General features: G+C 38.3%; 1 protein-coding gene across 2 annotated transcripts in view; it reads left to right on the top strand.

Annotated features, from left to right (window-relative positions):
- Nucleotides 1-7406: 7406 nt before the first annotated feature.
- CDCA7L (cell division cycle associated 7 like) overlaps nucleotides 7407-12578 on the top strand; it is a 73220-nt gene continuing 68048 nt past the window's right edge. For both annotated transcript variants that reach the window (XM_054692422.1, XM_054692419.1), the window contains exon 1: nucleotides 7407-7521. In XM_054692422.1, coding sequence (XP_054548397.1) covers nucleotides 7507-7521 — 15 coding nt within the window. In that variant the 5' untranslated portion in view covers nucleotides 7407-7506. The remainder of the gene's footprint in view (nucleotides 7522-12578) is intronic.

Below are 12578 nucleotides of genomic sequence, written 5' to 3'. Positions count from 1 at the left end.
AACAACTGCTCCTCCACGGAGCAGGGCTTCTTTTACTTGACCATGATCTTTGGAAAACAGGATCCATGCACTAGATGTGCCCATTGCTTCTAGGGTATCATTGCTTCTAGACTGTCCCAGTGAACAAGGAACTGTGTGTGTGTGTGTGTGTGTATGTACACTAATCCACATGTACACATATGTCTCTCTTTATTTCTGTGTCTGTATCTCTACACATGCTAATATCTCGGAGTGTAGTCCAGTACTACGGGATTCATTCTAGTGAAGGTTATCTTCCTTCTAGCCTAACTTGTATCTTCTTTCTGTGACATTGAGACTCCAGACTCTCTTTATACTCACTTATCCATTCAATTTAGCATGCATAACTAGAATGCTAGCCCACATCCCTGTTATAAACACACTTACTAATAGATTACATAATTTGTAAACAGTGCCTTTAGCTTTTAACCTTATAGTACCAAGTCAAAATATTTTATAAATTTACTTAGGTGAGTTCTTCTCCTCCCTACCCTCTTCAGTGAGGTTATGTCATTCATATTATATAACTAGTTTACTTGTTACTGTTTGTATTTCATTTTCAGTTCCTGCCGTGCTTCAATTGATTTTAACTATGTTTTATGGTATGTGAAATACAACCGTGTGCTAAGAGTCAGCACTATAAAAATACTCAGTTGTTTCCTCATTTCCTTGCTTCCTTCTCCTTCTGCCATCCTTTCTAGCCGTTTCTACTCATACACACCTATAGAGTTTAATTTCTGGTTTTATCATTTCTGTGTTTCTCTTCGACAAGTAAGCAGATACAGAAAACATGCATTTTTATATCATTCTTTCTTAGTGAAAAGTAGCATATTAGAGATAGGTCTTTGACATTTCTTTTAACATTTAAGAATATGTCCTGGAAATTGTTCTCTCTCCATTCATAGAGATCTTTTTCTTTTTCTTTTTCTTTTTTTTTTTAAGAGGCATGTTTTATTTGTTTGTTTGTTTGTTTGTTTGTTTGTTTTGTTTATACATGCACTGGGTACAGTCAGAAGCGCAGGAGGGTGAGAGGATTCACCAGAGCCAGAGCGGGGAGCAGAGCAGGCAGAAGGACCGAAGTACACTGCTGAGGGGAGCAGCGGGCGGCAGGAGAGGTCTGCGCGCCATGTGGGACCCTCCTCCGGTGGCCGGGGAGCAGCCGGGGATCGAACCGGCGCCGCAGAGGCTGCGGGCAGCTTCGCAACCCAGCGCTCAACACTGCGCCACCGGGGAGGCCCGATCTTTTTCTTTTTAATAGCTGATTTGTAATAGATGTGCTGTTACATCTGTTAGGTAGATGTGCTATGGCTTGTTTTACCCACTCTTCTACATGTCAGCATTGAAGCTGGTTTTCATATTGTCAATTCCAAACAAAATTGCAGCAAAAAACCCTATGCATACATATTTTATATGTTTTTATATTGTGTGTCTTCAAGGTACATTACTAAAAGTAGTATTGCCAGGCTAAAAAACTAAGTACAGCTATAGAAAACAGTTTGGCAGTTCTTCAAACAGTTGAACATACAACTACCATATCATCTAGCATTTTCATTCCAAAGATATTGACAGCAGGGACCCAGGAGCTTTGTATACCTGTTTTCATAGCAGAACAATTCACAATATCCAAAAGGTAGAAGCCATCCAAGAGTCCATCAGCAGATGATCAGATAAACAAAATGTGGCATATACATACAATGGAATATGATGCAGCCATAAAAATGAATGAAATTCTGTTATGTGCCACAATTTGTATCAGAAACACTGTGCTTAATGAAATAAACCATGCACATAGAATATATTATGATTCCACTTTAAGTTGTGCTACTACCACATATTTCATTAATGCTTATTAATATTTTTTTGGGATTAGTATTAACACTTATGCATTTATTCATGGGAAAAGTATATCTTTATCATGTCGAGCTAGTTCTCCTAATAAGAGCTGTCTTTCTGTTTGTTTAAGTCTACTTTTGTATCTTTGAGGAGTATTTTAAATTTTTCTTGTATAGGTTTACATATTTTTAGTATCTATTAGTTTTATTACTGGGTCTTCTCAACCATAATATAAATTACCACTATTTATTTTATTTGATAATATTTTCTTGTGAAAATATTTTATTTTTTTTAATAAATTTTATTTTTATATTCCCCATACAATTGCAATCCCCTTATTTTGACCCCTATCCCTCCCCTCCTCGCCCCCCACCCCCATAGAGTGTCTCTGGTTCATAGTTGTTTGTTGATTTTGATTTTCACTTTCTATGGTTATTCATTTTACTGGTCCCTTATTTAAGTTTTCTAGATTCCTGCTATGAGTGAGACCATCCAGTATTTTCTTTTTCTTTCAGGCTTATTTCGCTGAGCATGATCCCTTCCAGCGCCATCCATGTTGCTGCAAATTGCATGTGTTTATCTTTATTGAATGCTTAGTAATATTACATGGTGTATATGTACCACATTTTCTTGATCGAGTCATCTATTTTTGGGCATTTGGGTTGTTTCCAAAGCTTAGCTATTGTAAATAGTGCTGCTATAAACATAGGGGTGCAGGTGTTCTTTGGAATTGATGTTTCTGTGTCCTTTGGGTAAATACCTAGGAGTGGAATTGCTGGATCATATGGAAGCTCTATGTTTAGTAGGTCCAGAAATCTCCACACAGCTCTCCATAGTGGTTGGACCAGTTTGCACTCCCACCAACAGTGCAGGAGAGTTCCTTTTTCTCTACATCCTCGCCAACATTTGTTGTTGCTAGTTTTTTGAATATGTGCCATTCTCACTGGTGTAAGATGGTATCTTTTTTTTAATGTGATTTTTTTTTTTTAGATTTATTTATACAAGCACTGGGTACAGTCAGAAGCACAGGAGGGTGAGAGAATTCACCAGAGCCAGAGCGGAGAGCAGAGCAGGCAGAAGGACCAAAGTACACTGCTGAGGGGAGCAGCGGGCGGCAGGAGAGGTCTGCGCGCCATGTGGGACCCTCCTCCAGTGGCCAGGGAGCAGCCGGGGATTGAACTGGTGCCGCAGAGGCTGCGGGCAGCTTCGCAACCCAGCGCCCAACCATTGCATCACCAGGGAGGCCCCTCATGGTAGTTTTGATTTGCATTTCCCTGATTACAAGTGATGTTGAACATTTTTTCATATGCCTGTTGGCCATTTGCATTTCCTCTTCAGAGAAGTTTCTTTTTAGCTCTTCTGCCCATTATTGGACTGGATTATTTTCTTTGTTTGTGTTGAGTCTCATCAGCTCTTTGCAGATTTTTGTGATCAGTGGTTTATCATTAGTGTTGTGTGCAAAAATGTTCTCCCAGTCGATGGGGTTTCTCTTTGTTTTGGTTATTGTCTCTTTTGCTATGCAGAAGCTCTTTAATTTGAGGTAGTCCCAGCTGTTTATCTTTGCCTTCACTATCACTGCTTTGGGTGATGTGTCTGTAAAGATGTCTTTGATGTTCCTATCACGTAGTGTTTCTCCTATATTTCCTTCTATGTATTTTATGGTTTCAGGTCTTATGTCTAGTTCTTTATTCCATTTTGAGTTGATTTTTGTGTGAGGTGTGAGGTAGTGGTCAAGCTGTGAAAATATTTTGAATGAAATCATCTTAGCAAAAATGAGCTTAAAAAGTGTAAGTGCATGTTTTACGCAAAATTTATGTTAGACTTATATATTGCAAGAAAGTTGATAAACTTGCATCTTTCCCAGATTGCCAATATTTACCATCCATTATTAGCGTCATAGTGCTTTCACAGAGCATGTAAAAACCAGAAGACATAGAACTACTTAAAAATAGCATCCATTTTAAAAGTTACTGTACTTTTTTCATGTGCCTGTTGGTCATCTGCATGTCTTCTTTGGAGATGTGCTTATTTAGTTTTTCTGCCCATTTTTTTATTGGATTATTTTCACTTTGTTGGGCTGTGGGAGATCTTTGTAAGTCTTGGATATCAGATGTATGGTGTAAAATATTTTCTTTCTTCTTTTTGTTTTAGTGGTAGATTCTTTCACTGTGCAACTTTTTAGTTTGATGTAGTCCCACGTCTCTTGTTTTCCTTGTTGTTGGAATGAATCCACAAAGACATCTTCACAGCCCAGCACTTAACCACTGCACCACCAGGGGAGGCCCCACAAAGACATCTTTAAAACCTGTGGTGTGAGTGTCTGCTTATGTTTTTTTCCTGTGTGTTTTATGACTTCATCATTCATCATCAGAGAAATGCAAATCAAAACCACAGTGATTGTACACCTCATACCTGTGAGAATGGCCCATATCAAAAAGACCAGAAACAAACAAGTATTGGTGAGGATATAGAGAAAAGGGATCCCTCATCCACTGTTGATGGGAAGGTAGGCTGGTCCAGCCCCAGTAGAAAACAGTATGATGTTTTCTCAGAATATTAAAAGTGGATCTATCATATAACCTAGTGATTTCATTCCTAGATAACTACCCAAAAAATACAAAAATACCAATTCATAGGGATCTATACCTTCTTGTGTTCATTGCAGCACTGTTGACCCAAAAACAGATGAGCAGATCATGAAGAAGTTGTGTATATATACAATGGAATCCTATTATAAAAACAGATGAAATCTTTCCATTTGTGACAACATGGATAGAACTGAAGGGGATTATGCCAGTAAAATAAGTCAGAGGGAGAAAGACAAATACTAGATGCTGTTACTTCTAAGTGCACTATAGAAGGAAAAAAACCAAAGGATTGGATAAAGCCAAACCAACAGCAAACTCTAGAAATCTAACTATATAACTGAGGCTACCAGAGCAGGAGGGAGAGAGGAGGGAACAAAATAGAAAGGAAGCATAATGGACGATGGTGGAGAACTATGGGTGATTGGTGGTGGGTGTGGTGTGGTATCAGCACCTGAAGGAGAGATCCTTTACCTCTAAATCACAAACAATCTTGTAAACCAGCTACCTCAATTAAAAAAAAAAAATAAGTTATTGCATTATAAGAAGACAGTATTTTTCTTTCTATTGATACATAGCCTCTCTATGATGAATAGTAGTTAAAAAGCGTTTCCCTACACTGAGACGATAACATGCAGCTTCAGATGTGCATGTTCACACGTGGAACATGACTTTTTGGCTAGATCAAGAGAGTTGTTCAAAATCAGGAGTATAGGGATGTTTTCTATAAAAGCCCAGACAGTAAATGTTTCAGCTCCATGTGGTCTCTGGTACTTATCTGCTTTGTTTTTGGTTTCAGTTTTGATTTTCAATCTCTGAATAATGTAAAACACAATTCTTAGCTTGTGGTTGTGGTGTGTAGTTATCCATCCCTGTTCTAGATTAATTTCACTCATTTTCAATTCTGGTCATTCTTGTGCTTGTTCAAAAATAAAGTAATAGGTCACATGTCAGTTCCCTTACCAAAAGAGGAACTTCACAAACCATTAAATGGCGCCATTTTTATATCAGTGGTGTTTAGAGATATAGTTAATTTCAATTATTGTCCATTTTGGGGGGGCCTAATTCCTATATTCAACATAGTGTTCAGATGTTTATTCTGTCAGAGAACATCTGACATGTTATATGTATGGTGTGATAAATTCCACTGTAAAGTTAACATAAAGGATATGTCCATCATTTTGAGATTAATTGATAGTATGACATATCATGGTAAGAACAATTTTTTTGTTCACATATATTCAATAAGTTTTCTTATAGAAAAATTAACAGTTGGAATAATGTCAATTGCTGTTGTTCCTATTATAAAGTTCATTGCAATGTTCAATTTATTAATTGCTTTGGATCTAAATCCAATCTATTATTAGAGTATTAAAAGCTGCTAGAAACATGGAATTGCTATTTATTCTTTCTACCAAAAGACTCAGAATTTATACCAAAAGGCTGTAGTTAATTGTTCTAAGTGGATGAATCATGCTCGTCTGAAAATCCTGACTTATTTATTTTTTGCAGTAGAGATTTGTTGCTTGTCCAGATGCCTAAAATGGGGCTTTCGTGCAGTGCAAATAGAACCATCTCTTGTGGCTAAACAAAATTTCAGAGTAGAGGTTCTTAGGAGCAGGACATTTATCTCTAACCCCATGGGGGAAAAAAAACAAGATAAGATTTTAATAAAACTTACCAAAACTATTTTTACTATGAACCTACCACAAAAGTTTTTTGCCACCTTAACCCCTCCTCATTCATGCTTCTTCTATAACTGCAAGGTTAGCAGTGTAATACAATTGCTTGAACCACCTAAATCACTGCTGCTGTTTCCCTAAATAATGCTAAAAAAGCTTACATGTCAAGATTATACTTCCAAGCTATTCCATATATAAGTCTGAAATCTAAAATCTCACTATTAGGCAAAATTGCAGTGTTCAGTATTTGTGGTTGTAGTATAAAAACAATCTGCCTTCACTTAAACTCATCAGTAGTTGTAAAATGATAGGGAACCGCAAATGTCTTCAGCTTCCAGAGTGTCTTCTGTCTTACTAAGGGATTTCCTCAGTATCACATCATAAAATTTATTTTTTTCCCAACTTTGTTGAAGTATAATTAACATGTGGAGCTCAAAACTCAGACTCAGAAATATAGAACAGTGGTTACAGGGACTGGGGTGTGAGGAAAGTGGGAGATACTGGTCCAAGGATACAAATCTTCAGTTATGAGAGGATTAGGTTCTGGGGTTCTACATACAGCATGGTTCTACTTGAACTTGGCTGAGGGACTAGATTTTAAATGTTCTTGCTAAATCTAAAAGGAAAAGAATATGAGGTGTTGTGTTAACACAATTGTAGTGATTATTGCATAGTGCATGTGCGTATCAAACCATTAAGTTATTTACCTTAAAACAGTATTCTTACTTTAAAAAACCTGAAAGAGTAGTAATGTTCTTGAATCGGTGTGTTACATATATAAATTATAATTTCATTTCAAATAAATTACAATATTCTACTGATCAAAGTGGAAGTAATAGTTATCAAATTCACAGAGTAATCGCAACTCAGAATTTTTGAGATGAAGCTGTTGATTTGAAGGGGAAAAAAATGAAGCCTGGCAGTATTCACTCTCTGCTTCCTGCTAGAAGTTGGTTTTTAGAAACTTAGCTGTTGAACTGATGTGTAAATCAACTTAAGTCTTCTATGATAGTATAGAATGGTTTTGAAGTTAATTCTTTACATTTTAGCTATATTTTGTCAAAATCATTGGGAAATCTTTGATGCACAATCCTTAACACACAAAGACAGAGCATCAAGAACCAGCTTTTGATGTATTTATCAAATCACAATTATTAAAAACAAAATTGGTGGTTAAGAAGAGATTGAAGTATATTACTACAAAGCAAGAGAGGAGCTGAACTAATAAACACTCAAATAGTGTACAAGATACAATTCTAAGTTCTCAATTCTCTTTTGGAATATCTCCACGTGGAGAAAGAATTTTTCGATGGTGTTTCTAATTTTAATTGAATACATTTCTGTTCTCTGCTAGAAAAGAACAGTTAGTAGCATCTTAATTTGGCTGAATGGTAAATGCAATTGTAAGTAGAGATAACTTATTTGATAAGCTCTATTTCATAAAAGTATTGGTTTAAGAAAGATATTCTGAATGGAGACAAAATAGGACCCATGAGGCTTATGGGCCAAGATAGTGTCATAATTTAATATGAAAAAAATTGGAACTGTGGATTGCCTTCATTAAGCAGCATTTGCTCTAACCTATGTCAACTCTTGAAGAGAATATTTTCTCAGTGAAAAATATTATGGCCCAAGAGGAAGGTCAGTTTCAAATACATCAACCATGAAATGTAAATGTGAAGAAGATTGACAGCAATTTTAGGAAAAAGTTACAAATAGCACCACATATACTCTTTGAAAAGATATGAATGTGTAGAAACCAGTACAGTTAAGAAACAGATTGGAATAAGAGACTGTGTACCCAGAATGATTATTTTAATGCTTATGTTATTTTTAATATTACTCTGGGTCCAATCTGGGGATTATTTTGAAGATTAGTACAAAGAGTTTTTTAATTTTATTTATATATCAAAAGAGATGTGCTATTTTTATTTTCAGAAACAACTAAATTTTTGAATAAAACTTAAATAGAACTCTTCCATATATCTACCAATTTAATAAGATATTTGATCAATAAGTAAATCCTCCTTGAAATTTTGTTTATTTTGTTTCATGCTCAAAAGTGTCCCTGGATGGTAAAATATATAAGACATCACCTCACCTGTAAAAGGCAAACTACACCAGTCAATTACAATTATTTTATTCAGGCTCTTACAAAAGGGAGAATATAATGAGCAATATCTTAAAGCCAGAGCCTGGGGTTTTATAGTGGTAGGTAAATGCCCTACATGTCGATGTCTGATGGGCATCCACCCATCAAAATGTGTCATGAAGAAGAATGGAGGTAGGTCTTATCTCAAAATATGGTAGGATATTATGGTCCTTGCCATTAGATTTTCCCCAGATTACAAAAAGGTGAAGGGACTTTTTAACCATCACTATTTTCTGGGAGCACAGATAAACATATCAGAGACTCAGAAAAATTTCAATATGGTCAGTCCCCACTTTTGTTCAAATAGAGTATTATTTGTCCCTGAAAAAAAAAAGTGATCATAAACTCCCGGTATGGAGTGACAAGACAGGGCCTAAGAAATAGTCTCTCTAGTGTCATTTCTGGAAAACTAGTTGAACCATCTGTTAATTTTTTTTTAAAAAGTTATGCATACAAGAATTGGGGTACAGGCCAGAGGTGCCAGTAGTGAGAGGATTCACCAGAGACAGAGTGGGGAACACAATAAGCAGACTGACTCAAATACACTGCTGAGGGGAGCGGGCCAGATAGGAGAGGTCTGCTGTGCCACGTGGGTAGCAACCTGGCTGGCTGGGGATCTAACCCATGTTGCAGAGGCTGTGGCTAACTTCACAGTGCTGTGCTTAACCTTGTGCCACCAGGGAGGCTCTGAACCATTTGTTTAGTTGTGGTAACAAAAGTAGCTTGTTGAAGGGTCCTGGAGTTTGGGCATCTTGCTAGAGGATCCCTAACATGAAAAAGAGAAACATTAACTTAAAAGATTGTATAAAGAACCAGATCTTGAACTTCATAGTTCAGTGAATTCTAAGTCAGTAGAAACCTATTTCAGTTATATGTTCTTTGTATGCATTTTGGTTACACGTTTCTTCAAGTTCTCAAGTTAGGCTGCGGTACTCTTGGTGAAGTAGTCAACTGTTTGCATTTCTCTAGACTTGTGGTGCAGACAAGGGACATTTGTGTCCCCTGCAGTGACCAGTCCTTTAAGGTTTTGCATCAAGTACTCAGGCTCCAGTGAGAGGGATACCTTCAGATCCTGAGAAAATGCTGCCAGGTGCTAGAGTTCATAGAGGGGCCTGGGTTTTGGTTCACAGTGATGCTAAGTCACACAGGAGAAAATTTGGAAGAATGATTGGAGGATTATGCCAGATGCTGAAAAACACCAGAATAATTTATAATTTGGTAAGGATTGACAATTTGGGGAAGATGACAGGATCTAGTCCCTTTGACACAGAGCAGGGAGAAGTCAATTAAATCTCTAGGAAAGATAGCATTTGCATATCTGCTACAAACAATTTATGAGGACATAAGAGTGAATGTGGGGCCTCCCCGGTGGCGCAGCGGTTGAGCGCTGGGTTGCAAAGCTGCCTGCAGCCTCTGCAGCCGGTTCGATCCCCGGCTGCTCCCCGGCCACCGGAGGAGGGTCCCACATGGCGGCAGACCTCTCCTGCCGCCCGCTGCTCCCCTCAGCAGTGTACTTCGGTCCTTCTGCCTGCTCTGCTCCCCGCTCTGGCTCTGGTGAATTCTCTCACCCTCCCACGCTTCTGACTGTACCCAGTGCATGTATAAACCAAACAAACAAACAAATAATAAATAAATAAATAAGACATGCCTCTAGAAAAAAAAAAAAAATGGTCAAAAAAAAAAAAGAGTGAATGTGATCACAGTCTGAGAACTCAAAAGGCTGTACTATATAGAGTTTTCCATTGAACACTGATTTACATTCTACAGGTATTCCCTCTTTTAATCCAAAGAATCTCAAAGAAAGATTACTCTTCATTACAAAGTAAGATTGGCCTCATTAGATTTGTCTGGTTATTTCAGCAAGAATGATAATTCACTATGTAGATTTTCTTAAGTTTGGTTTGTTGAAGTTTTCATAAGGAATTTCTCATTGGACTTACATAGTTTTCAAAAGTGAATGATCTGACAAGAAAATTGGTTGTTTTGTGTCGTTGGAAAAAAAAAAGATAAAAGTCACTCCAAAGTATTTTAGACAGAATATCTATAAACATGTTGATTAACTCTAATTTTAAAGAAGAGCAAATTCTACATCTACCTCGTGAAAACTGAAAACAAATCTTTGTAGTAGTTTCTCAAAATAGCAAGAATGAACATGTTTATTAACAGACATAAATATATAGCTTCTCCATAGCATATGCATTAAGATGGGAGACAGAAACAATATAAACTTACAGTTATACTTTTAAGTTAAATTTTAATTTTAACTGAATTTGAAAATTAATTTAAAATTTCATTAAATGTTAATAATTAGTATTTAGTGTTATATCTTTTTTAAATGAGTTTATTTATTTATTTATTTTTTAATAGAGGCATGCTTTATTTGTTTACTGGTTTGTTTGTTTGTTTTGTTTATACATGCACTGGGTACAGTCAGAAGCGCGGGAGGGTGAGAGAATTCACCAGAGCCAGAGCGGGGAGCAGAGCAGGCAGAAGGACCGAAGCACACTGCTGAGGGGAGCAGCGGGCGGCAGGAGAGGTCTGCATGCCATGTGGGACCCTCCTCCCGTGGCCGGGGAACAGCTGGGGATCGAACCTGCGCCGCAGAGGCCGCGGGCAGTTTCGCAACCCAGCGCTCAACCGCTGCGCCACCGGGGAGGCCCTAGTGTTATATCTTAGAAGGGACCTAGGTAAGTTATCCAGTGAATATCAACAACTCAATTAAGTATAAATTTTAAATTACCTTAAACATGTTAATGATAGTAAAGATCAAGCCGACAGACTACAGAACACAGCACAAGGTGTGTGTGATAAATGGAATTAGCAATGCAAAGTGCTCAGTTCAATGTGTGAATCATTTTACACTTTTAAAAGAAATTATTTTGAAGTAGCACTGCTTTAAAACATTATACAGGCTTCGGGTCTAAAATCCAAGCCTTTGTTTTGTAACTCTCCTTCCATGTAGACTCTCACTTGACTCTGATAATGATGGCATTTTCGATTTGTGTCTCAGTGGCTAAGGGAGAGGGCAGCATATTTATTGTTTCAACTCTCAGGAGCTGTAGCCCACACTCTAAGGGTCCTGCTTGCCAAGGTGGCTGCTCTGCTGGGCTCCGCCCCACGAGGGATATGAGAAGCTCTAACTGCTTTCTTTCCTCTCCTCCTTAGGTTACAAACCCCAGGAGCGGTAGCACTACTCTGCAGGCACTTTGAAAACAATTAATTAATGCTAATTAAATGGAAAAGATTTTAAATTTAATTCAAAAAACATTTATCAAATTCCCACTGCATGCCAGATATTCTTCTGCCCTGGTGAAGAATATATTCAAGGCACATCCTTAAATATGAGGGAATATCACACAAGGGAAGGGCCAGGTCTTTGCTCTCTCGGGGGCTCAGCATCCATTAGGTGTCTGGTCCCAGATCAAGTCACCCCAACATATGGATTAAAGAGATGGTGGGTGAATGACCCTCCTCTTCTCAGTTTACCCCGGAAATAAAGGTGCCCTGGGACATAGATAGACATCCCCATTTAGTCAGAGACAGGGAGGGAAGCTATGTAAACCAGCTTGCTAAACTCACTAAAGCAGTTGTCAAAACCAAAACTTTCAAGTGTTTGTCTATTCCATACAGACTTTTGCCGCTTTGCCTAGAAACTCCAGAAACTGGATGTTTCGCGCATTCACTAGGTTTCATCTCTCATGGACCTTCCTGTGCACAAAATCACCTCTGTCTTTTCTCTTTCTGATCTCTTACATGATAATTTATTACTGGACTGCTCAAAGGACCCCAAGGAGGTCAAGGGGAGATTCCCCAAAAATCCTTACTAGAGGGGAAATGGAGACAGTTCCAAGTGCAGCCTTTACCCAGAGTGGGAATTCTGTGCAAAGTGCAGTTGCTCGCAGAACAAGGGTGTGTCTGTGCAAAGCCAAGGACAAGCAGGAGCCTAGTGAGATAGACAGCTGGGGGGAGGTAAGTCATGGCCACCTGCTGCACTCATTCCAGTCAGCAGGGCTGCAGGAAGTTTCTGGGGGCCAAGGGAAGAAGGAAACACTGCTGCAAACTCAGGCAGGGTCCAGAGCAGCTGGCTGTGCTTGGGATTTACCCTGGGGAAGCTTTGAAGGTACTTCAGTAGGGGAGTAATGATCAAATTTGTGGATGGAAGCTCTCTGGCAGCAGGCGGAGGCTACAGGGTAAATGTTTTTGTCCCTCCAAAGTTCATATGTTACACCCTAACACCCAATGTGATGGTACTAACAGGTGGGGTGTTTTAGGGGGCATTAGGTCAGGAGGGCAGAGCCCTCGGGTGTG

This window comes from Talpa occidentalis, unplaced genomic scaffold (assembly GCF_014898055.3).
Source record: "Talpa occidentalis isolate TD23 unplaced genomic scaffold, MPIMG_talOcc4v2.1, whole genome shotgun sequence".
NCBI lineage: Eukaryota > Metazoa > Chordata > Mammalia > Eulipotyphla > Talpidae > Talpa > Talpa occidentalis.
This window is presented reverse-complemented; position numbering and strand designations above follow the sequence as displayed.